Source organism: Chiloscyllium punctatum, chromosome 38 (genome assembly GCF_047496795.1).
Source record: "Chiloscyllium punctatum isolate Juve2018m chromosome 38, sChiPun1.3, whole genome shotgun sequence".
NCBI classification, from domain to species: Eukaryota; Metazoa; Chordata; class Chondrichthyes; order Orectolobiformes; family Hemiscylliidae; genus Chiloscyllium; species Chiloscyllium punctatum.
Window position 1 is genome coordinate 13,037,802 of NC_092776.1, and position 25,663 is coordinate 13,063,464.

At 42.6% G+C, this 25,663-nt stretch overlaps 1 protein-coding gene across 1 annotated transcript in view; it reads right to left on the reverse strand.

Annotated features, from left to right (window-relative positions):
* Positions 1-3,303: 3,303 nt before the first annotated feature.
* Positions 3,304-25,663, reverse strand: part of pi4k2a (phosphatidylinositol 4-kinase type 2 alpha) — a 40,065-nt gene continuing 17,705 nt past the window's right edge. The window contains exons 4-9 of the mRNA XM_072557192.1: positions 24,367-24,520; positions 22,669-22,730; positions 18,789-18,888; positions 16,261-16,394; positions 15,142-15,201; positions 3,304-9,991 (exon numbers count right to left, since the gene is read on the reverse strand). Of these exons, the coding sequence (XP_072413293.1) occupies positions 9,833-9,991; positions 15,142-15,201; positions 16,261-16,394; positions 18,789-18,888; positions 22,669-22,730; positions 24,367-24,520 (669 nt within the window). The 3' untranslated portion in view covers positions 3,304-9,832. The remainder of the gene's footprint in view (positions 9,992-15,141; positions 15,202-16,260; positions 16,395-18,788; positions 18,889-22,668; positions 22,731-24,366; positions 24,521-25,663) is intronic.

A 25,663-nucleotide genomic window follows, 5' to 3' on the forward strand; every position in this document is an offset into this window, starting at 1 on the left:
AGTCACAGGAGAGGTCCCAGGGGACAGAAGAAAAGCCAACATTGCTCCTTCATTTAAGAAGGGCATCAGGGATAATCCAGGAAATTACAGGCCAGTGAGTCTTGCCTTGGTGGTAGGGGAAATTATTGGAGACGATTCTTACGGATAGGATTGACTTACATTTGGGGAAAAATGTGAACGTATTAGCAATAGGCTTTGTGCACGAAAAGTCATATCACACAAAGTTGAGTTTTTTGAGGAGGTAACAAAGATGATTGATGAGGACAGAGCAGTAGATGTCTGTACAGACTTTAACAAGGTGCCTCATGGCAGGCTGATACGAAAGGCGAAGTCACATGGGATCCATGGTGCGCTGTTAAGTTGGATACAGAACTGGCTTCTTCATAGAAGACAGATTAGTTCAGAATGGTATTTTTCAGACTGGAGATCTGTGACCAGTGGTGTTCCACAGGGATCTTTGCTGGGACCCCTGTTGGTTGAAATATAAATAAATGATTTGAAGGAGAATGTAGGTGGCCTGATTAGTAAGTTTGCAGATGAGACAAAGATTGGGGAAGCTGCAAATAGTGAAGAAAATTGCCAGAAGATACAGCAGGATAAAGATAGCCTGAAGACTTGGGTGGAAAAAAGGCAGAAGGAGTTTAATCCAGACAAATAAGAGGTGATGCATTTTGGGAGATCGAGGGAAGTATACAGTAAATCCTAGAAATCTTCTAGGAGAAAGTGAGGACTACAGATGCTGGAGATCAGAGCTGAAAATGTGTTGCTGGAAAAGCGCAGTAGGTCAGGCAGCATCCAAGGAACAGGAGAATCGATGTTTCGGGCATGAGCTCTTCAGGAATGAGGAGGGTGTGCCAAGCAGGCTAAGATAAAAGGTAGGGAGGAGGGACTTGGGGGAGGGGCATTGAAAATGCGATAGGTGGAAAGAGGTTAAGGTGAGGGCGATAGGTCGGAGTGGGGGTGGGGGCGGAGAGGTCAGGAAGAGTTCCCTTCCATATCTGCCACAAATTCACCTGCACCTCCACACACATCATTTTTTGCATCCGCTGCACCCGATGTGGCCTCCTCTACATTGGAGAGACAGGCCGCCTACTTGCGGAACGTTTCAGAGAACACCTCTGGGACACCCGGACCAACCAACCCGATCACCCCGTGGCTCAACACTTCCAACTCCCCCTCCCACTCCACCAAGGACATGCAGGTCCTTGGACTCCTCCATTGCCAGACCATAGCAACACGACAGCTGGAGGAAGAGCATCCCATCTTCCACCTAGGAACCCTCCAACCACAAGGGATGAACTCAGATTTCTCCAATTTCCTCATTTTCCCCTCCCCCACCTTGTCTCAGTCCCAACCCTCGAACTCAGCACCACCTTCCTAATCTGCAATCTTCTTCCTGACCTCTCCGCCCCCACCCCCACTCCGGCCTGGACCAGCCTATGAGGGACCAGACCTCCCCTACACAAAGCCATGTGGATTATCCCTGATAAATCATTCCTTCCTAAACGTGAGTAATATCCTTCTTAATACTGACATACCCATCCCTAGTCTTACCATCATCCAAATCCTTCTCCTTGGTGAATACTGATGTGAAGTAATTAAGGCAATGCAAATATAATTAGGTCATTTGGTTCATTGAATGGTGAAGCAGACTCAATCATGGCTGAAACGCTTCTCTACCCCATTTACCTGCCTTCTCTCTGTAACCTTGGATCCCCTTACTAATCAAGAACCCTTCTATCTCTGTCTTAAATACATTCAATGACTTGGCCTCCGCAATATCAGTGGAAACAGGTTCCACAAATACAAGACCCTCTGCCTGAAGAGATTCTTCAGTTCTAAAGAGTCACCCCTTCACTCTGGCTGTGCCCTTGGCTCCCAATCATTCCGACTAATGGAATCATCCCTATGTCCACTCTATCCAGGCCTCTCTAATCTCAATATGATCCTCATCTTTCCAAACTCTATCTGGTACAGACATACAGCCCTCAAGCATTCATCATATGACAAACCCTTACCCATTTCCTCTGGCTCCTTGCATAAATTCCCGTTGCCAAGTGGACCCATCATTTCCTTAGCTACTCTCTTGTTCACAATACACATAAAATGCCTTGGGACTTTCCTTAATCCTACTTACTAAGGACATTGCCCCCTTTTTGGTTAAACTTTTTCCTGCCCCCTGTACACTCTTCAAGGCGCTTGTCGGATTTCCATTTCCCAAACCATACGTATGCTTTATCTTTTTGCAAACAAAAAACTTTCAATATCTCGTCGTCAGAGATTCACAAACCTTGCCATTCTTATCTTTCAGACTCTCAGGAACGTGCTGGTCCTGAACTGATCAACTGACTTTTGAAAGACACCCATGTCAGATGTGGGCTCGCCCTCAGTCACCCCTAATCTAATTTCTCCAGTATATGACAAATACTCTTGAAACTGGCATTCCCCAAATTCAGCACATTTACCCTAGGACCAGTATTATCCTTATCCATAAGGATCTTAAAAATGAGAATTCCCAAAATCACCTGGCCAGCCCCTTCCCTATTCAGACTGACTATCTATATATTCAAGAATCCCTATGAATTCACCCAACAAATTCTGCTTAATATAAGCTCTGGCTCTAAATGAGTCCTGGTCAATATTGGCCAAGTTAAAATCACATCTCTCATTATCTGCCAACCTCTCCCTCTATCTGGGGCGGCATGGTGGCTCAGTGGTTAGCACTGCTGCCTCACAGCACCAGGGACCTGGATTCGATTCCTGCTTCAGGCAACCGTGTGGAGTTTGCACATTCTTCCAGTGTCTGCGTGGATTTCCTCCGGGTGCTCCGATTTCCTCCCACAGTCCAAAGATGTGCAGGTCAGGTGAATGGGCCATGCTAAATTGTCCAGTGTTTGGTGCATTAGTCAAAGGGAAATGGGTCTGGGTGGGTAACTCGGAGGGTCTAGTGAGTACTACAAAAGGATGGTTTTAGGGATGGTATTTTTACAGTGTGTTTCAAAATATTCAAACTTGAGATGTGCACGTAGTTTTTTTTGTTCTATTTCATTTCCTGTGTGTAATAACTTGTTTTATTTCGTCACCATTGCAAACCTTCCAGATTAGGAGACTAGGTCTCCCCCTCAAACAACCAATTGTCACATGTATCGCACAACTCCGATATATTAACAACATAGCATTCATTCAGTACTCCAGACAGCCCCACCTCTCATTCATCATCATCTCATTCATCTTGTCCACACACCCAGAAATATCAAATGCCTTGTTCTCTTCAAGTGGAAAATAAACAGAGGGCTCAAACAATCAGATTAGAAAATTTATCGAAAGCTAAACAGAAGTTTGGCGGATTTATAATTGCAGAAATAGTGATCATTTGATTTTCATTTCATATATATATTTAAATACATTACAGAGTATACAGTGCTTTATCAGAACAGTACATTATAGTCAGTGTCCAAGCAAAGAAAAGCAGGTTTCAACTGGCAGAATCATTATTTGTTAATAATTCCTCTGATGAGCAATGTAGATGGTCCAAAAAAGCCTAGCAGTGCTATACTGAGGGCTCATGCTTGGCATATCCCTGCAGAATATTTATTAGTATTTACTTGTACTGAATGCAGCAGTTTGGGGCTGAATAGAAGTCTGCCCTTCCATTCCCTTGGTACCATGAAAGATGCTTCAACGCTGTGATATTGGTCACAAGCAAGTCGGGATCGCTGCTGAGAGAAAACAGCGAGATTGACTAGGAGGAGGAACAACTGGATGAAAGAAGACCATGTTGAGATGCAGAACAATCAAGAACGGTGCTGAAAATGAGCCCCTGGACTCCAGACATCCAGAGGAAGTGGAGAAGAAAAGGTGTTCATTCGTGTGAGCTGTGACCATCTAGAGGCTCCAAGCTATTCAGGCCATCGCTCAGGGAGGAGTCATAGGTTTAATGCCTCACATTCTTTTCTACTTTATAGCTTAAATGGGGAACACTTTGTCAGTCAGAGAAATCAGTCCATACAAAGCAAAAAGAAGCTTGGACAGTACTGTAAACTGTTTCCCCACAGAGTGAATAATTATTCAAATGCTTATGACTCGAGCTTTCTTCTACACGCTGTACAAAGTTCACAGTTTCATTAATTTTTCTTTGTCAGAGATTAGTTTGCCACTTGTGTTACTGAAGGTCAGACACCAGGAGCACCTTGAAACAGATCTCTCACTGGTCAACATATCCGAATGGGATTTTCTGACCAGTGTTGCCTTAGTTGAGAGAATTCAATCCTGCCGAAAGTAATGTACGACCCAGAGAACTTCCTTCCTCAACAGCCATCCGACAAAGTAAGGCCTGCTGCCCCAGGGTCCTATGCTGCTAAGGTAGAAGAACAGATCTTGGCTCCAAAGACAGAGGGAAGATGCTTACATTTCATTAAAGGACCTGCACTCATGTGTGGACATTGGGTGGGTACAGCTCAGGATTACACTCAACTAGTATTTTTTGGTTTCAAGCCCAACCAGGATTGACGACAGAGGAATCTGTTCTGACAGTGGGAGGTAGTAAGGAAGAGAAAGTTAGAATACGAATAAAGAAAGTTATTATAAACAAAACCTTTGGAGCACAACAATGATGGACCTCTCAGTAAGCAAGTATTTTGGTGATATTAGGGTTACTGGTCAAGGAGGATAAGCTTTGTCGATGGATGAGATTTTTAAGGGCAGGATTCTATGACAGGATCCCACACACTTCCAATTTCCCATTCAGATTGGAGCTACAAAAACACCAGGAGGCAAGAACATAACGTGCCAGAAATCAAGGTGGAGCAAGTACAGTCTTGAGATTTGAATGAGACCAGAGATTGGAGACTGACAAAGGTGGGACAGAAAGGCAAGAGCTGGGTCTTCAAACATGAGTGCAACTTGGGATTAAACACATCAGATCATAGTCATAGGATAGAAACAAGTAGTGTATTGTGCAGATCCCTCAAGTGTGAAAACAATTGATTATTTTGGGATGAGGTCTCTGCCTGAAACTATTGTTTTTCCCCACCTGTGCCAAGTTTGTGAAGCACCTATCACCTCCAAGTTTACATACAGTACCTAAACATCATACAGAACATTACACCTTGTATTTCTGTAAACTGGCTTGAAGGAGTAGAGAGAAAGATTTCTGATAAATGCAAGAGCAGAGAGAAAAAGGAAATGTCACTGGTTAATTAAGGACAGACTGTGATAGGGATTTGAATTTTAGTTAACCAACCGTGCAAATCAAGTGATCAGATTTATCTCGATACTTTCATTTACATCCAGAGCAAACTAAACTTTACTTCACCAGATTCTAAGACAGTGTTACTCTCACATTGTAAATAAAATTCATCAGCAGCTCATGTTCCAGTGAATTTTCTTTTTAAAAATAGCTCAAATACATCGCTGTTCAAGCAGATTACAAACTGCAAAAGAAGCAACGAGACCCAAACTATTGCAATGTACCGTCAGTGTTGGTGGTTAGCTAGGAGAATGCAAGATACAATTTAACTCAAAGGAATCATCTGACAAATGAATTGGGGCTGGTGACTTAAGAGATCCCAAAATTCTGCATTCCTCTGGAATCTTCTCCTGCAACAGAAATTTCAGTCGGGTAGTGAGTCATAATATGCGTAACAGATGTATGTGCATGGGATTTTTACAGATCATTATCTGCAAATAATTATTCTGACTGGAATGAGATTTGTGCAACAAAGACTATTATAATTAATATTGTTAGTGTAAAAGCTCTGAAGTATTCCAACTTGCACACATTTCTGTGGCTTTAAACAAATGTTATCTTATTACTTTTCTCTGTAACTGCATAATAATCAATCATTCAGTTCTGTATGCTTCTCAGGTAGGCGATAGAGAATGAGCAACTCAAATGCAGAAAGGGATGGGGTGGGGGTTGGGACAGTAAGTGGCATGGGGTTGGAGAGAAGAGGAGGTCTCTACTGAATCTCAAGCCTCATTCAAATCAAATATTATATCCATGTTTCAACGACTAAAGGGGAAAGAAGGAAAAGTGCCTCCGTACCTATTAAGGTGCAATGGCCTGATAATTCACAATGTTCTTAAGTTAGTCGCAGACCTGCAGGCAGAGATTTTTTTTAAATTACAGAGAACAATTTAACATGCCACTTGTAAAATCTGCCATTTTAAAAATCTACTTTCCTGCCAGCAAGACTGAAGTGAACTGTTGTGTTGGATTCATTGGGCCACATTTCTTTATTAAATACATTCTGTTGGGGCAGTGAGGGGTCCATAAGGAAAACCCAGAAAATCACAAGTCAATACACAGGGGTCCTCAACCACTAAACCACATAGTGATAAGGATCATTCCCAGCAATGCCCGATTGTAGTTCACTGTGCTCCAGCACTCAGTAAAATAGGTGCAGAGAGGGGTGGGAATCCCACACAAGAGGGACAATTTTAATGTGGCTTCAACAGAACCCATAGTATAAGAAATTGCCCTTTACCCACTCTCCCCAAAAGACATGGCTTTTGTAACCTCAAGGATCTGATCCAAATGGTTACGCACTTCCACAAGTAGTGTGTTGTTAGGCTGTCTGAACACATCAGGATTCAGACCAACCTCCATACTTTGTAGCCACAGTTGCTCAAGTGATCGGGAGCAGGAATTCACCGGTTTTGCCCTCTCTCACCTAGGTTGGTGTTAATCACCTCCCCCCAATTATATCAGCCTCAGCTGTTTAAAATGATGCATTACAAAAGTAACATTAAAAATCACACTACTCGCTTAAGGTTTGCTTAACTTTACTGTTTTCTAACCCTACTCCTCACCTCAAAACCATTAAATAATAATGCAACTTCAGCTATTGCAAGGAAAATAACAACCCATGGGGTAATCGATTTAAAATCAGTCCTAAATGGACCAGAATGAAGAACCATTCAAGTATTTTACCATATACAGTCAGCCACAATACAGATGCAGCTTCTGACAAACCTGCCTGGAGCCAGAGTCCCTCTTACACACGTGGCAGCAACTTCAGGGGTGGATAGGGGAAAGAATTGATTGTCTGACCATTCCCATGACAGACTGGGCATGGTTGTATGTGCTAACCCTGGGCTTCAACTCTAACCATTCTTCCACAGCATCTAGCACTTATTACTGTACATGCAAACATTAGAGTGTGAAGGCACTGGGTTTTTTTTTTAAATCCTGTACTGGAAAGTCCAGAGGGGAATCAGCTGAAGTACAATTCACAAACAAAATAAATTTATATCATGCTTATGGACTTAAGTTTAAACACCCAAGAACACCACGCTGTTAAAAACCTTCAGTTCATACTGTAGCTGCAACTACAGATTCAAAATAACTTAAAAATAAGGCATTATTTTAACGAGGATCTGGCTTATGTAAATAAAGGCCATCACCTAGCAAGTGAACAGGTAATTCAGAGCTCAGTGCACATGTAAACTAGCAAGAAATCCCAAATCCAGCACATTCTCAGCTGCAAGATATTCTCAAAGTCTTAAATGTTTTAAAAGGGAAAAGAACTCAACATTCAAGATAACACGGCTGCCCAGCTCACCTGCTAAATTGCCTTCTGATTAATACAATCGAATAAAAACCAAACCCAAAAGAGCCATCCTTGTCAGCGCTGCAGTTTCCTTTCTTTTTGTGACCTTGTGTGCTCAGAGTGGAGGCCTTTGTTAAAATAGATTCACTTACCATTCACATGATTACAAGTAAATTGCTTTGATTTTGCCCACGAACTGTGAGAGATAATTGCTCCTACTTAATGAGCTTCTGGATGAACAAATTACAATAATTTTACCCACCCCTCAGTGACCAGGAGGAACCCAAGTCGCTGCAGCTCAGTGACGGGGAGAAACACCTACCTACACTCACTGACTGAGACAGACACCTTACCCACTGTGGCTCAGTGACTGGAAGGCATCCTACTTCCCAAATGAAACTCAGGAATGAGCAAGAACACACCATGTTGCTACCATACAATACATTGATCAGTGACAAGAGGCCAATAAGTATCCATATCTCTTCCTCCACACAACTCAGTAGAAAGAGTTCAAGGCAAGAACCAGAGAAGGCAAAGGCCCACACGTACTTTGTAGAAAGGGTAGGAGCAGCAGTCCTTATAGTAGGAAGCAGAGAGGGGATCGGAGGGCAGTCACCATAAAGATGACCACCACTCTGACCTCCTTTTCTCTCAAATGGAATCAAGTTGCAGTTAATCAGTCTAACCAGGACTGAAAACAGTCAAAGATTTAATTTTGTACTTTAAGCAACATATTGAGACAGGTCAGCTCTCAATCACCATAAGTTTGAGAAAACCTCAAATTTGCATCTCCACTGCTTTGTTACACCCCCACCCCAACATCCCTCCTAGACTTTAGACATCTCTCACATGGGCAGCTTGAAAGCAGCCAGGCAGGGAAACCAGGGTGGTTTTGGGGAGAGGGTTGAGGAGGGAGAAAGAGGAGTTAATGGTCTGTTCAGCATACTGCTCCTCTCCAGCTTAAAAGTGACTCATCTCATTTGTCCAAAACAGAAGTGCAACTGGGTGAAGTTGAGAAAAGTAAAAAAGAAATGCAGGAAAGGCTGAAGAGCAGGGAAGAGGAAATGCAGTCGCTGCCCAAACCTGAATCCACTGAACAACCTGTGGGTCTCAACAAGGTGCCATGGTTAATGACAGACAAATGATATACTGATTACAGAGGACATCTACTTGCAGCACCTTGTGCAAAGTATGTGTTAACCATTCTTTTGGCTTTTTTTTTTAAAAAGGCATGCTGTATTGGCTTCTCATCGCAGATTATTTCTTCTTGACAATTAACTGGGCTATGTAGCTTTACAGTCATTTTACATGCATACCCTTTCCACTGCCCCAAGTCCCCTCTAAACACACTACATAGAAATCAAAGGAAGCTGGGAAGGAGGAAAGATGTTTCAGTACCAGCCATAACTGCAATCTTTTATATATAGAATTGTAAATTCATGCTGCAGATTCAAAGCAGAAGGTTCCAATTCAATAAGTTGCAAAGCACATTTTGGTCCAGCTGGTGTTCACATCATCAGTGACTGCACTCAGTGTGGACCTATCTTTCTTCATCTCCTTCACCATTTCCCCAAGCTGAAACTTGAGGCTAGTGATACCTCCTTCCAGAGATTTTCTTCTCAAGTACAGCATCATCACTTTTGACACCGCAGTCCTCTACATCATTTCTCTCTTCCTCTTATAAACACAAACAGCAAAGCAGACTTGAATGGAACATGATCAGATCGAGAGATTCCTGGACCAGCATAACCAGAGCTCACTGTGAAGTGTATCTGGTTGCATTTTGAACCAAAACCATTTTGGTGCAAAGGAAGATAAATCAAATTCTTAAGACAGGTATAGGCAGCCTGACCACACATCAACTCAGCTGCAGCAGCTATGAAGAGTCCAGTGGAGGGTGGACAACCCAACGCCTGCCTGACAAAGTGAACATATGAACAATTGTGGTTGGGTGGGTGGGGAAGGAGGAGGAGGAATTAAGGGATAAGAAAGTGTGTTTGGGCATTTTTTGGGGAGGGACTGAAGAAAAGAAGTGAAGGAATTAAGTGCAAATCATCCAGAGTAGTCCCCCTCGCACGTCATTTCTTACAGATGTAGTGAAGTCTTGTGCAATAATCACACGTGGGATAAAACACGAAGCAGGCTTCTCTCTTTCTCTCCAGCTATGACACAAGTCCACTGAGTTCTCATCCTGAAGAGGGGAAAGCAGCCCAGGATTATCAGGTTATTCAACCAACCAGCTGTTCACCGGGGTGGTGTTCTCCTTCCGCATCCAGTTGCTACCACCATGTGAAAAAAGGCTTTCTGCTCTGGAAGCTTTGTGTGTACAAGTCGTTACTGCGATGGTGGCTTCGAGTTGTTTCCACAATGACGGGCGGGATGTGGATGAGCAGCAGAGGCGACTTCCCATCCTTTAAGGCCTGTGTGAGATTTAGGATCTAGGGTTGAAGTGGGGGGTAGAAAGGGGGTAGGTGATGGGCAGAGGTGCGGTTATAGAAGGAGAGAGAAAAAAAAAAGATAAGGAACAAAGGAGAAAGCACAAAGGTGTTTTACAATATTAGATTTGACACCAGATAGCTTATTCAGCGTCTGTTACCTCTACCCCTTCAGCCCTCAATGTTGAGCTGACCTGTGGAACCAGTCTGAAGCCCAACTATCCTACACTATTCAATTTTCATCCATGTGTTTATCCAATGACCATTTAAATGACCTTAAAGTTGGCGGGTCTACTACTGTTGCATGAAGTGCATTCCACACCCCCACTACTCAGTAAAGAAACTACCTGACATCTGTCCTATATCTATCACCCCTCAATTTAAAGCTATGTCTCTTCATGCTAGCCATCACCATCTGAGTAAAAAGGCTCTCACTGTCCACCCTATCTAACTCTGATTATCTTATGTCTCTTAAGTCACCTCTCAACCACCTTATCTAATGATAACAGTCTCAAGTCCCTCAGCTTTTCCTCGGAAAACCTTCCCTCCAAACCAGGCAATGTCCTAGTAAATCTCCTCTGAATCCTTTCCAAAGCTTCCACATCCTTCCAATAATGCAGTGACCAGAACCGTATGCAATACTGCACCGAAGGTTTGTACAGGCTGCAGCATGACCTCATGGCTTCGAAACTCAATCCCTCTACCAATAAACGCTAACATACTGTATGCCTATAAAGCCTGGGATCTATGTACATGCACACAGATCTCTCTGCTCATCCACATTGCCAAGAATCTTACCATTAGCCGAGTACTCTGCATTCCTGTTGATCCTTCCAAAGTGAATTATCTGTCACTTTTCTGCATTAAACTCTATTTGACACCTCTCAGCCCAACTCTGCAGCTTATCAATGTCCCTCTGTAACCTGCAACATCCTTCAGCACTATCCATAACTCCACTGATCTTAGTGTCATCTGCAAATTTACTAACCCATCCTTCTATGCCCTTAACCAGGTCATTTATAAAAATAACAAAGTGGCCCCAAATTAGATCCTTGCGGTACCCCATTAATAACTGAACTCCAGGATGAACATTTCCCATCAACCACCACCCTCTCTCTTCTTTCAGCTAGCCAATTTCTGATCCAATCCGCTAAATCACCCTCAATCCCATGCCTCTGTATTTTGTGCAATTGCCCCCACCATGGGAAACCTTATCAAAAGCCTTACTCAAATCCATATACACTACATCAACCACTTTACCTCATCCACCTGTTTGGTCACCTTCTCAAAGATCTCAATAAGGTTTGTGAGGCATGACCTAACCCTTCACAAAACCATGCTGACTATCAACTTATTCCTTCTCTCCATTATAAATCTTATCTCTTATGACCTTTTCCAACACTTAATCCACAACCGAAGGAAGGCTCACTGGTCTATAATTGCAAGGGTTGTTTCTACTCCCCTTCTTGAACAAGGGGACAACATTTGCAATCCTTTAGCCTTCTGACACTACTCCTGTTGACAAATTACAACAAAAATCAAGCCAAAGGCTCTGCAATCGCCTCCCTGTCTTCCCAGAGAATCCTAGGATAAATCCCATCTGGCCCAGGGGACTGCTCTATTTTCACACTTTCCAGAATTGATAACACCATCTCCTTGCAAACAACAATCCAGTCTAGCCTAGTAGCCTGTATCTCAGTATTGTCCTGGACAACACTGTCTTTTTCCAGTATGAATATTGATGAAAAATGTTCATTTAGTACTATCCCTATCTCCTCAGACTCCAAGCACAACTTCCCACTACTATCCTTGATTGGTCCTAACCTTTCTCTAGTCATTTTTTTATTCCTGATATACCTATAGAAAGCTTTAGGGTTTTCTGATCCTACCTGCCAATGAATTCCCATGTCCACTCCTGGCTCTCAGCCCTCTCTTTAGGTCGTTCCTGACAAACGTGGAGCTCTCAAGGGCCCTGAGCCTTCACATCTAATTCTAAAGCAGGACATTTTCTCTCCTGTTCTAGCTATGAGCTGAACATTTAGCAATGATTCAGTAGTTAATCCAGATGGTTACACATCCAGTGCCAGATTAGACAGATGAGCAGTGGAAGACTATTCAGCAGCTCAAAAGGGAACAGGCATTGGAGTCAAACTTGATCCAGTCTCTACATGCACAGCAAGCCTAGACAGCACAAGCGTTACTGTGAGATTTAATCATGATATGCATTAGCCAAGCCTGATCCCTTCCTGTCCAGATAATCTTCACATTGCATGTACTTTGGGGAGTCACTGGATTTTTAAAAAATTTATTCATTTGTGGGATAAGAGGGTCACTGACTGGCCAGCATTTGTTGCTTGTTCCTAGTTGCCCTTGAGAAGGTAAGCTGCCTGCTTGAATGCTGCAGTCCATGTGCTGTAGGTTGATCCACAATGCTGTTAGGGAGCAAATTCCAGTTTGACCCAGCAGTGAAGGAATGGCAATATATTTCCAAATCAGGATGGTGAGTGGCTTGAATGGGAACTTGAAGGTGGTGGTGTTCCCATGTATCTGCTGTTGTCCTTCTGATGGAAGTGGTCATGGGTTTGGAAGGTGCTAAGGATCTTATGTAAATTTCCACACTGCATCTTTTAGATAGTACACACTGCTGCCAATGAGCAGTCGTGGAGGGAATGGATGCAGTACCACTGTCGAGTGCCCCAGGCTAGATTTCAGGCGACGTGAGCTCAAATCCCACTTTTGCAGTTGGTGGAATTTAAAATTCATTAATAAGTGCAGAATTGAAAACCAATCTCAGTAAAAGGTGACCAATCTAGTTCACTGATGCCCTTTAGGGAAGGAAAACTGTTATCCTTGTGTGGTCTGGTGCACACTTGTTCATGGGATATGGGTATTGTTGGCAAATATTTATTGCCTACCCCTTATTGTCTCAGAGGGAAGTTAAGAGACAAACATATTGCCATGGTTTTGAGTTGTATATAGGCCAGACCAGATAAGAACAGACTTCGTTTCCTAAAGGATATTAACAAACCAGATGGGTTTTGATGACTGTGGTCACATGGTCACCATTAGATTAGTTTTTTTTCATTCCTTTTTTAAAAATTGAATTCTGATTTCACCGTTTTGTATGGTGAAATTAGGGTTCCAAATCGCTCATCCAGTGACAACGCTAATACCTCATGTCACTTCCACAGGGGGTGTTTTTGTTAAATGCTTTCATAGGATGGGAACATCACCAGCTGAGCTAGTACTTATTGCTCGTCTGTAAAGCAGACATTGAATCTGAACAGTATGCTGTAACGGCCAAGCAAGGCAATTGGTTCACAAGTAACTGGGATAGGCAACAAATGACCGCCTTACCAAAACATACACATCATGTGAAGGAGTAATTTTTTAAAAAACTTGCAGGTTGACTGACTTTAATACTCTCCAGCTCAGAGGCATGTCTACTGCTTACTCTAGCAGGGTTAGCTGACTGTGCAAATAACGAATAGCCTTGATTTTATTTCGAGAGTGTGTAGCAATGGTAACATTCTAAATATAAAAACAGTAATTTCAATTCCAGATGTCACCAGTTACATCTGGTGATGCAATTTGATGCACATCCCAACAGAAACTGTTTGAAGAACCAAGTTCAACGTTTTAAGGGCCGTTCTTGATTCACAGAAACAAAGTTGCCAAAGTTGTATTAAAAATGGATTGGGCAAACGAGGATGGGATGAATCTCCCAGTGAATACTGGCCAGGGATGAACTGTAATAAAACAAAGTGCTGGAGAAACTCAGGTGCCTTAGCTCCTGGAGAGAGAAACAAAGTTAACGTTGAGTCCAGTATCACTTTTCTTTGGAGCTTTTGATTAAGAGGCATACTGGACTTGGAAAATTAACAATGTCCCTCTCCATGATGTATTCAATCTTTTCTCATTACTAAAACTTTACAATCATGGCAACATCTTTATATCTCTCCTCTGTACCATCTCTGGTGTAATCGCATCCTTCCTGTAATGTTGGGAGTAGAACTCTTCACTAATTTAGTAGCCTTCTAATTATCATTTTATACAGTTCTAACTTACCCATATGTTATACTGCTCTTACACTCCAGGCTTCAACTGACAAAGGAAATTTCCCTAGGTGACTTAGTAAACCACCCTGCCACCTTTAGAGATGTGGATATGCATTTCAACATCCTTTGTCCCTCTACGTTTTTCAGCATCCTTCCATTTATTGTGATTTCCTTTGCCTTGGTTGTGCTTCCAAGTGCATCAGTTCACATTTCTCTGGACTGAATTCTATTTGACACTTGTCTGCCTACCTGAGCAGTCCTACATTGATAGCTTCCTAAAGTCTACAACTTTCTTCCTCACTATCAAACACAAGCCTTCTTCATAGCAAACTCTTCAATCATTCTCCCTCTTGAGTGTTGAAATAACTTCCGGAATCTTGTTAAACAAACTGAATTCAAAATCTGAGCTATGGTGGGGATTTGAACCTACACTCTCTGGATTACAAGTGCAGGCCTCGATTATAAATGGCAAAGAAACCAGCACTGCTCCTTCCTCCTTTTAGCTGGACAAAATGAGAATGGATGCACAATGGGTATCACCTGGATTCAGTTTCAGTTTCTCATCCACTGAAAGCCATCCATTCATTATTGCACACGAGAAAGGTTCCTGATGCCACTCACACAAGCCAATTCAGAAAGGACTTGAGGAAGGAGCAAGGGTGAGCCTTCCTCCCACTAATACATGACCACTTTGATAGCCCACCTTGGGCTGATCGTCTTCATGATCCAGAGGAAGAAATGGAGGGTCTACTTTGGGGGGAAAAAGGAGGAAGAACAAGGTCATCAGGGTGGATGAACCCCAAAACAAGGATACAGAGTGATCAGGACAATTTAGTTGTAGATAGCAGGTACATTTCTGATTTCGAATGGCTAGATGGGGCTTTAAAAAGAAAGTCAAACTGCACTGGTCCATTTGATCGGAACAGAAAAAGGCAGTAAAACCCCAACCTCCGGTTTTGCACCATTCTTCCCAAACTCCCGGAACACTTCAGGAGCCCTTGCTATAGTGGTATTCTTTGAGAGGACTGGAATGATGTGTTTTCTTCAGACATCTCTCAAGCAAGCCCAGGATACAAGTAACTCCCAGTGGCTCACCTGCCCTCTCATGACAGAAATCTGTTTGTAGAACTGTCCCCGATCAAATCCTGGATCTTTCTGCAAAAGAAAGAAATAAATGCTTTAACTCTGATGCCATGAACAAGATTGCACGTTCAACAAACATTCACTGCCGAGGCAGCCCCTCCCCCAGTTGGAATTCAAGGTCTTCAGACGAGCCACATAACAATGATTACATCAATCCATTTTACAGCAAATCAGTTGAGGACAGAATTTGTTTCTGCTCTGTAGCCTGTAAAATTCATTTGCTGTTAAGACACAATGTGAGAAAGGGCTGCAGACAGAAACCAACAACCAGGAAACACGGCAAATGACATGGGCAACAAATCAATGCAGCACAGACTAGATGGGGAACAAAACTACGCCAACCCAGTTATCAGCTTTCACACCTTAGGACCAGTGAAAAACAGCAAACAGCCCCTCTTGCACTTTGTTGCTGCGATCTGAGTGCAAGAGATTGGGGCTGTAATAACTGAAGATACGGTAGGAGCAGGAAAGTGCTATCTTTGCTACTCAAAACATAGACAAGCTGTTCTCTGCCTGTGTGTTCAGACACTACAGCATTTTATTTGCACACCCCACCAACTTGTAAAGTGAGATACCAAGGAATTGTGATACTATTCTATATCTGACAAGGCTGCACCATAGCGTTTTCAATATTGTGCAATGTATGGCGCATGTTGTCAAAATGGAGACACGTTTCAATTCATCACTCTAAGTGCCTCTTATTACCAACATCTACCACCAATCCTTACTCTGATCTCAAGTACAATATGCATTCACTTTAATACTGCAAATAAATTCATACTGCAGGACTTCCATCTTCCCTAGATCAAATGGGTACTGAAAATTTCACTGTCACTAAATGATTGCCCCTTTTTGTTTAATTCATTTATGGAATGTCAGTGTCACTGCACGGAAAGCAACAGCAAGAATAGTAGTCAGGAGTGTGAGAAAGAGTGTTGCTGAGCTCCTCAAATTTATCTCCTCAGCCATAAAAACTGGCTAGCCTTCAAAAATAAGCCCATTCAATTCCGCCTCACAAGGACCTCCTAATCAGAGCCTGTAAATTATGAAATGGGTGTTCAGATTGCTAACCTTGAAGAGCTCGTAAAGGTCCTCTTCCAAATCTTTTACAAAGTTTGGGTCAGAAATTTTAGGAAGAACAAGGTCCTTAATTTCCTGGGAAAATGGAATCTTCGCTTGAGGCAGCCAGGCCCAGTAAAAAGGATCTGCAAAAGAAGAGAAGCATTGCTAAAAGAACTTCTTCCCATTTCTTGAAAACATTCTCTTGTATTTAGTGGTTGGGGCATGTGAAAGTTTCAATACTCTAACAGCCCAAATCAACACATGCCCACTACCTCCATCACCTTCGCATAGTACACAGAGGTGCAGGAGAGGAAAGCAATCAAGATTCTGGTCTGTTTATAAAGCTCCAGGGTTCTGAAGGTGTGAGCCCGGATAATGTACAAATGCTTAGCTGGATCTGTTATAATCCATTTTTCTTTAAAATGGATGTCAGAACTGCTCCTCCTGCTTCTTGGCATTCAGCTCCAGCACCTTCTGATAATGTATTCATTTTGTAATAATCCACTGCACAAAAAGTATCAAACAAACAATCTCTATTCAAGCCCCAAGAACACACCTGACACTTTTCAACTGTTCATATGTCTGGATGCAAGTTTGTGCGCTGAGCTGGAAGGTTAGTTTTCAGACGTTTTGTCACCATACTAGGTAACATCATCAGTGAGCCTCTGGTAAAGCACTGGTGGTAAGGCCTGCTTTTCATTTGTGTTTAGATTTCCTTGGGTTGGTGATGGAATTTCCTGTGATGATGCCATGTCCGTTCATTTTCTTCGGGGTGGTCAATGTGCTTGTTGATAGCGTTCTGGTTGGAATGCCATGCTTCTAGGAATTCTTGCACGTGCCTCTGGCTTGTCCTAGGATGGATGTGTTGTCCCAGTTGAAGTACTGTCCTTTCTCATTTGTATGCAAAAATACAAAGTGAGAGTGGGTCATGTCTTTTTGTGGCTAGTTGATGTTCACATATCCCGATGACTAGTTTTCTGCCTGTTTGTCCAAGTTCTTGCAAGGTATTTTGCAAACTACATTAGTTTTGCTTGTCATCTGTATAGGGTCTTTCAAGTTCAACTTCATTAACTGCTGTCTTAGTGTGTTGGTGGGTTTGTGGGCTACCATGATGCCAAGGGGTCTAAGTAGTCTGGCAGTCATTTCAGAGATGTCTTTGATATAGGGGAGAGTGGCTATGGTTTCTGGATGTGTTTTGTCTGCTTGTTTGGGTTTGTTGCTGAGAAATCAGTGGACTGTGTTCATTGGGTACCTGTTCTTTTTGAATACACTGTATAGGTGATTTTCCTCTGCGCTTCGTGGTTCCTCTGTGCTGCAGCTCATTGAAATAATGTACTAATGCAGTTTCATTTGTGGATGTTGGGATGATTGCTGTAGACCCTGGTTTGAAGTTCCCCACTGGCTGATCACTCTACTGTGACTTTAGGAATGGCAGTTCCTTGCTGTTTTTCTCCTCTTTAATGAATTGTAAGCCAGTAAGGGTATTGAAGGTTTCCTCTAGTTAGTTTCATTTCGAGATGACAACGGTGTCATCCTCATAGCGGACACAAAGTTTGGGTTGGATGGTTGGCAGAGCTGTTTGTTCGAGTCTCTGCATTACTGCCTCTGCTAAGAACCCTGATATTGGAGATCCCATGGGTGTTCCGTTGGTTTGTCTGTAGGTTTTGCTGTTGAAGGTGAAGTGGGTGGTAAGGCTTAGGTCCACTAGCTTGACAATGTTGTCCTTGCTGATGAAGTTGGTGGCGTTTGGTGTATGCGTCTTAACCCATCCACTCTCCCCTACATCAGAGACACCTTAGAAATGACTGCCTGACTACTCAGACCCCTTGGCATCATGGTAGCCCACAAACCCACCAACACACTAAAGCAGCAGCTAATGAATTGAAAGACCCTATACAGACAACAAGCAAAACTAAATGTCATTTACAAAATACCGTACAAGGACTGTAACAAACACTACATTGGACAAACAGGCAGAAAACTAGCCACCAGGATAGATGAACATCAACTAGCCACAAAATGGCATGACCCTCTCTCACTAGTATCTTTATATACAGATGAGGAAGGACACCACTTCGACTGGGACAACACATCCATCCTAGGACAAGCCAAACAGAGACATGCACAAGAATTCCTAGAAGAATGGCACTCCAACCAGAACTCAACAAACACGTTGACTTAGATCCCATTTACCACCCCAGAGAAAAATCACCAACATAAGGAAAACCTAAACATATAAATAAAAAGCGGGTCATACCACCAGTGCTTACCAGAGTCTCACTAATGAGGCTACTTAGTACAGTGATGAAATGTCTGAAAACAAACCTTCCAGCTCAGTGCGCAAACTTACATCCAGAACCTCAACCTGAGCTACAAATCTTCTCAAAACTCGCTGTTCATACGTCTGTCTGATAGTTGCCATTTGCCACATTTTCAGAGGTCAAAACCCAAAGTCAAAAATTAAACACAAGACTCAGGAATTTTAAAAGTTTTAGAAAATTCTGCTTTGCAAAATATCTGAATTTAAATTTACTCACAGGCTCTCCATGAGTCTGGGTGCTTCAGAGGGAATGCCAAACCATTGTCTATTGCTGCAATCTTTATAACAGGCTCTTTCACTACAACCCAGTCATTCTCCTGTAAGAAAACACATGGAAAGACCAGATCCTTTTAAAACTGCAAGAACTGCAGCTGCTCAAAACATAAAAGAAAAACAGAATTTGCTGGAAAATCTCAACAGCTGTCACAGCATCTGTGGAAAGAAGTTAAAGTTAACTTTTCAGCTCCAGTGACCCTTCTTCAGAAGACCCTTTATTTTCCTTTTGGACTGTGGACCAAAATGGGAATAGGAAACTGCTTTAAATCAAGGATGCTGTGAAATAAGATGTTGTAGTTTTGAAACAAGTCACTGAGTTCATTATGAGGTGTATTTACATTGTTGCTTTTTCAAGCAGTGGTTTGGGGTGGAGGGTCTGGGGGTGTTGTGGAGAGAAGCTGAAGAATCAGGGGAACAAGGGATGTTTGGGGCAGTTTTACCTCAAGAAAGCCTGCTGATTTGGACCAGTTGGGAGAGTCAGGAGTGAAGAGCATGATTATGTTAAACTATCCAACTGCCCAGGAGCCAGTGTGTTAAACACTAGAGGAGAAAGCCTCCAGACTCAAAATAAAATCTCCTTGCAGACAAGTAACAAAGAATTAGAGATAGCTAGCTATTCTCACTCACCATTTGGCTATAAGTTGCTGCCCCTGACAAGTGACAGAGATACTGAATAATTACAGTATCAAATGCCTTGGAAGAAACAAATGGACACATCACTGAATCCTGTGGACAGGTGCTAATGAACAATGCTCCCTTAATTTCTTTTCTCCATCCATACATGCACGATTTTTATGTCTGTCTTTGATTGTCTGCACAAGTTTGTTCAAGGTTAAGGAGATGTAGAGTTTAGAATTCAAATTGTTTCCTTATGGCTGGAGCAGATTTACTTGTATTAAGTAGTAGTTTATTATTCAGGACAGAAACCTGGTCAGTGTTTCCTGCTTACGCAAGTTCATCAGACAAAATTTGGGTAAATTGATTAAATCTTTGACCTTTGTGATGATCTAGAAGGTAGTGGAGCTAGAGCATCATCACATGCTCCCAATAGACTGAAGGCTCCAAAAACAGATCACAGATCAGCAAACTGGTTCATTCCAAAGAGATGGGCTGTGGGAAATCTCCAGATTCTGTTAAGTTCATTCCTTATTTTAGAAATGCAAGGCATGGTATTTCTTCTTCTTGCAACTCTAACCATCTCTATTTCCAATTATTGATGACAATCACTGATTCATCCTGCTTAAAGAACTCAAACAAGGAATCAGGAAGGCTAAAAAGGGCCATAGAATGTCTTTGAACAGTCGACACTTCGGGCAAAAGCCCTTCCTGAAGAGCTTTTGCCCAAAACGTTGACTCTTCTGCTCCTCGGATGCTGCCTGACCTGCTGCGCTTTTCCAGCAACACACTCTTCACTCTTATCTCCAGCATCTGCAGTCCTCACTTTTGCCGAAAGGGTAGGTCCATTCAAGGTCAAGGGAGGGAATTTATGCCGGAGCCAGATGAAGCAAGTGAGGTCCTTCACAAATGCTTTACATCAGCATTCACAAAGGAGATGGTAGGTTTCAAAATGGCAAGTCACACAATGGCTATGTTAATACTCTAGGTCATGTCAATAAAAGAAAATGATGATTTTGGGTGTTTCGAAAAGGTAGACAAGGACCTGATGGGATCTATCCCAGAATGCTGATGGAGGCAGGTAAAGAAATTGGAGGGGCCTTAAATGATATCTTTGTATAGAATGTAGAACAGTACAGCACAGAACAGGCCCTTCAGCCCACGATGTTGTGCCAACCACTGATCCTCATTTTTGCACCCTCAAATTTCTGTGACCATATGCATGTCCAGGAGTCTCTTAAATGTCCCCAATGACCCTGCCTCCACAACTGCTGCTGGCAACACATTCCATGCTCTCACAACTCTGTGTAAAGAACCCGCCTGACATCCCCTCTATACTTTCCTCCAACCTGCTTAAAACTGTGACCCCTCGTGTTAGTCATTTCTGCCCTGGGAAATAGTCTCTGGCTATCGACTCTATCTATGCCTCTCATTATCTTGTATACCTCAATTACGTCCCCTCTTCTCCTCCTTTTCTCCAATGAAAAATGTCCGAGCTCAGTCAACCTCTCCTCATAAGATAAGCCCTCCAGTCCAGGCAAACCTCCTCTGAACGCTCTCCAAAGCTCCGACATCTTTCTTATAATAGGGCGACCAGAACTGGACACAGTATTCCAAGTGCGGTCTAACCAAAGTTTTATAGAGCTGCAACAAGATCTCACGACTCTTAAACTCAATCCCCCTGTTAATGAAAGCCAAAACACCATATGCTTTATTAACAACCCTGTCCACTTGGGTGGCCATTTTAAGGGATCTATGGACCTGCACACCAAGATCCCTCTGTTCCTCCATACTGCCAAGAATCCTATCCTTAATCCTGTACTCAGCTTTCAGATTCGACCTTCCCAAATGCATCACCTCGCATTTAACCAGGTTGAACTCCATCTGCCACCTCTCAGCCCATCTCGGCATCCTGTCAATGTCCCGCTGCTGCCTACAACAGCCCTCTATATTGTCAACGACACCTCCAACCTTTGTGTCATCTGCAAACTTGCTGATCCATCCTTCAATCCCCTCATCCAAGTCATTAATAAAAATTACAAACAATATAGGGCCAAGGACAGAGCCCTGTGGAACACCACTCACCACTGACTTCCAAGCAGAATATTTTCCTTCTACTACCACTCGCTGTCTTCTGTTGGCCAGCCAATTCTGTATCCAGACAGCTATGTTCCCCTGAATCCCATTCCTCCTGACCTTGTGAATAAGCCTATCATGGGGAACCCTATCAAATGCCTTGCTGAAGTCCAAATATACCACATCCACAGCTCGACCCTCATCAACTTTTCTAGTCACATCCTCAAAGAACTCGATAAGGTTTGTGAGGCATGACCTGCCCCTCACAAAGCCATGTTGACTGCATTTAATCAAGCCATGCTCTTCCAGATGGTGATAAATCCTATCCTTCAGAATCCTTTCTAACACCTTGCAGACGACAGATGTGAGACTTACTGGTCTGTAATTGCCGGGGATTTCCCTATTTCCTTTCTTGAAGAGAGGAATTACATTTGCCAGAGAGGAATTACATTTGCCACAGGGGAGGTACCAGAGGACAGCAGAATAACCACCGGTGTCCTTTTGTTCAAGGAGAGCATTAGGGTGAAACTAAGAAGTTATAGGCAGCTGTGCCTTACTTCAGTGGTAGGGAAACTGTTGGAGAAGACTATTAGCGGATAGGATTTACTAACATTTAGGAAAATAAAGGAGTTATTAGCAATAAGCAGCATGGCTTTGCATGGGGAAGGTCCTATCTCACAAAGTTGATTAGAGTTTTTTTTTAAAAAGGCATAGTGAAGCAAGTGCCTGGAATGCGCTGCCAAAGCAGGTGGCAGATGCAGATACATAAGCAACATTTAAGGAGCATGTTGACAGACATATGAATAGGCAAGAAAGAGAGATAAATGGACCGCAAAGAAGCAAAAGGTTTTTAGTTTAGAAGGAATCATGTATCGGCACAGACTTGTTGGGCCGAAGGGCCTATTCCTGTGCGATACTGTTCTTTGAATTTCACAAAGGTAAAGATTCCAAAAGTACTTTAGTACTGCTGCCTCATTAATGGATAACACCAAAAATCAAAATTTGCATCAGTAGTAGAAATATAACTTCAATAAAAGGAACATGGCTTTAATGCATGGCTCTGTAGAATGAACATATTTCCACAGACAAAAATCCTGGCTCTAACTATGCTGGAAAGCAGTTCTGCTCACCTTTGAGCCGCCACTATCCATAGGACAGTCGTATTTGATCAGCCAATTATCATTACCTCGATCTGTGAAAAGAATGAATTTGTGATGAAACATTTGTTTATCAACTCCACACCCCTATAACTTACACTTTGTTCCCTTGCTCTCCCAAACCCAAGGTTCAGCACTGATGCCAATTGAAACAACTCACCCATACCGAAACCAATCAGTTCAGAATCAAACAACCAGGAACCAGAACTTCCATGGTTTGTCTGGTTCAGTACATTACACTGAAATTTATCCACTGAGCTATGCAAAAAAGACTTTTCTTTGGCAACTTGGCAAGAAAGCTTGTAGATACTTCCCTCATACTTAACATCATGCTCTCTCAGGGCTAAAGCTGAACATTTACACACAAACTCAGTTCAACTCATTAGGGAGAACATTGCTACAAACTTATACCCATTTATTCTTAATCATCTTTGTCTCCTTATCATCTACTGTGTCGACTGAAACACATTCAACAGCATTTGCTCTGGTCTTTACTGGAAGGAAAGCAGTAATTTACCTGACCTGGAAAGGGAAACAGAGGAGATCATAAAAGGTTCACAATATTGAACAGTCATACAGCCTTAAGACTACACTTTAGAAGCCAGAGGATAACATTTGAGCATTCTTAAATGAAACACCACACGAAGTTGCAGGAACTCTGACTACTCTAAAGAAATACAACTGAATTGGTGAAATAATAACCATGCCCCAGGGAATTATAGATTTAGATTACCTACAGCCTGGAAACAGGCCCTTCAGCCCAACCAGTCCACACCGACCCTCCAAAGAGTAGCCCACCCAGATCCATTTCCTTCTGATTAATGCACCTAACACTATGGGCAACTTAGCATGGCCAATTCACCTGACCTGCACATCTTTGGACTGTGGGAGCAAAACCACACAGACATGGGGAGAACGTGCAAACTCCACACAGACAGTCGCCCAAGGCTTGAATCGAACCTGGGACCCTGGTGCCGTGATGCAGCAATGCTAACAAATGAGCCACTGTGCCGCCCAGTGTAGGCCAGTGAGTTTAATGTCTACTCTGGGTCAAGTTACGAAAGGCCCAAAAGATACAATGAAGGCAGTTTGACAAGGCTGCATCCTTGTCAGAAGCGGTGCATGCCCCATATCTGCACAGGAGCCCAGTTTCTAAGAGGAATCCAAGGATAAGTGACCACCACCGATTTCCTAGGCATCGCGGAACAGCTAAGGGAAATTGTGAATCTTATCCAATAGCCTCTAACCTTCCACGGAAAAAAATGTTGATCTCTCTTTTGCAGATGCTGGCCAACCTGCTGGCACTTCCAGCTTTCCAGGTTAAACGGAGACCTCACTCTACTAATATCACTAATCCTCCCGTTCAAACTGCAAGTATGTCCAAGACTTCAAAACTTCAGGGTGACTTGAGACATTGGAGTAAATGTATGAAGTCCAAACCAGTCCTGCAAGGGAACTGCAGTTCCCAATATCCTAATGGTCAAGGAAGAAAACGGTCAATGGCACTTGCGTCTAGCATGTACATGCACACATACAAACACACAAAGAATGGCCCTTCGATAAAGCGCCAGAAGCAAGGCAGTCAGTGGCCTTGTTGGAAGTGCATCTCTAACAAGGGGTTAACCCCTTTGGAAGAGGACAGGAAATTGACAATGTGCCATGCATACTGGCCTGTGTTCCTGATGATGTAGTCCAGAACAACAAGCCGTTCAAATTGCAGTTGCAGCTGGCGATTGGTTTTTTCAGGCAAGGGCTCTGCTTCAAACCTCCGCAACCAGTAATCTGCGTCTTTATAACCTTCTACAAACAACTGGAAGGAACCAACCTGAAAAGGAGTATGGGGGAAAAGCATGCATTACTTTAACTCATTTACACTGGACAATTGCTTTGTGATCACATCAATAGCTCGTTGTCTTTATCTATTAGAAAATGCAAAAAACGAATTTACTGGAATTACAACAAAATGAGAGCTTTTTCACTCATCAGAAAAGATTAAACAAGTCTGTGCTTTGTCCTTTGGACAGAGTAAGATGATAGATGTGAAAAATGCTTCTATTTGCAGTCGAGACCACAACTAGAGGCCGTAAGAATTTTCACCAGAAAAGACTGGTTAGACTGTAGACTTTGCTACCACAATTTGACAGGAATATCACAGAGACTCTAAACTGAAGTTGGATATATAGAAGGAATAGAAAGGTATGTAGATGTGATAAGATTAAGGGTAGAAGCAAGTTTGTGGAGTTTGAAGAGAAGGGCCCAAATATCGTGCTGTTAACACTAACATCATGAGCAAATGCTCATAATAAGACACCATTGGGGGCCACAACCCCTCAATGGAACCATTAAAGGTTACAACTGACATGATAAATAAATAATATAAATGGACTTAAAATGAATACAAAAGGCCATAATCTAATTTAATGGTTAACAATTACTTATGATGCAAAGTTCATTAGATACCATGTCCTTCAGCATTCATGTGACAGAAGGCTCAGTTTTGCCACTGAATACTGCACACTCCCTCTCCAAAAACACTGAGCAAACTGCCCTCTCCACTTCCAAACAAACAGAACAAATGTAAGTCATTGTGGCATTGTAAAATTTCTACATCATTTGGCTTCCACCTCCCACCACCGCAAGCCAATTAGCTGCAGTTGACAGGAGCCAACCTCCACACGGGCAAGTCTAGAGACAGAACCTAATGCAAGAATTCGGCATCTCTTTGTAGAATAATAGCAGGGTAACTGAACTGTATCTGTCTCGGGACACAGAATATAAACAGCCCTTGGTTTCCAGTCCTATGTTCAGTTATAGTAGCCAAGACAGCAGTAGAGCTGTTACCCTGTGCCTTTCTATTCTGGAATCGTAAATAGATGGATGGATGGACTTGGTGGGCAGTGGAGATAGGTGAGTGGTTCTGAGTCAAAAAAGATGATACTGGGGAGTTGGCCAACCATTTGGATAACTA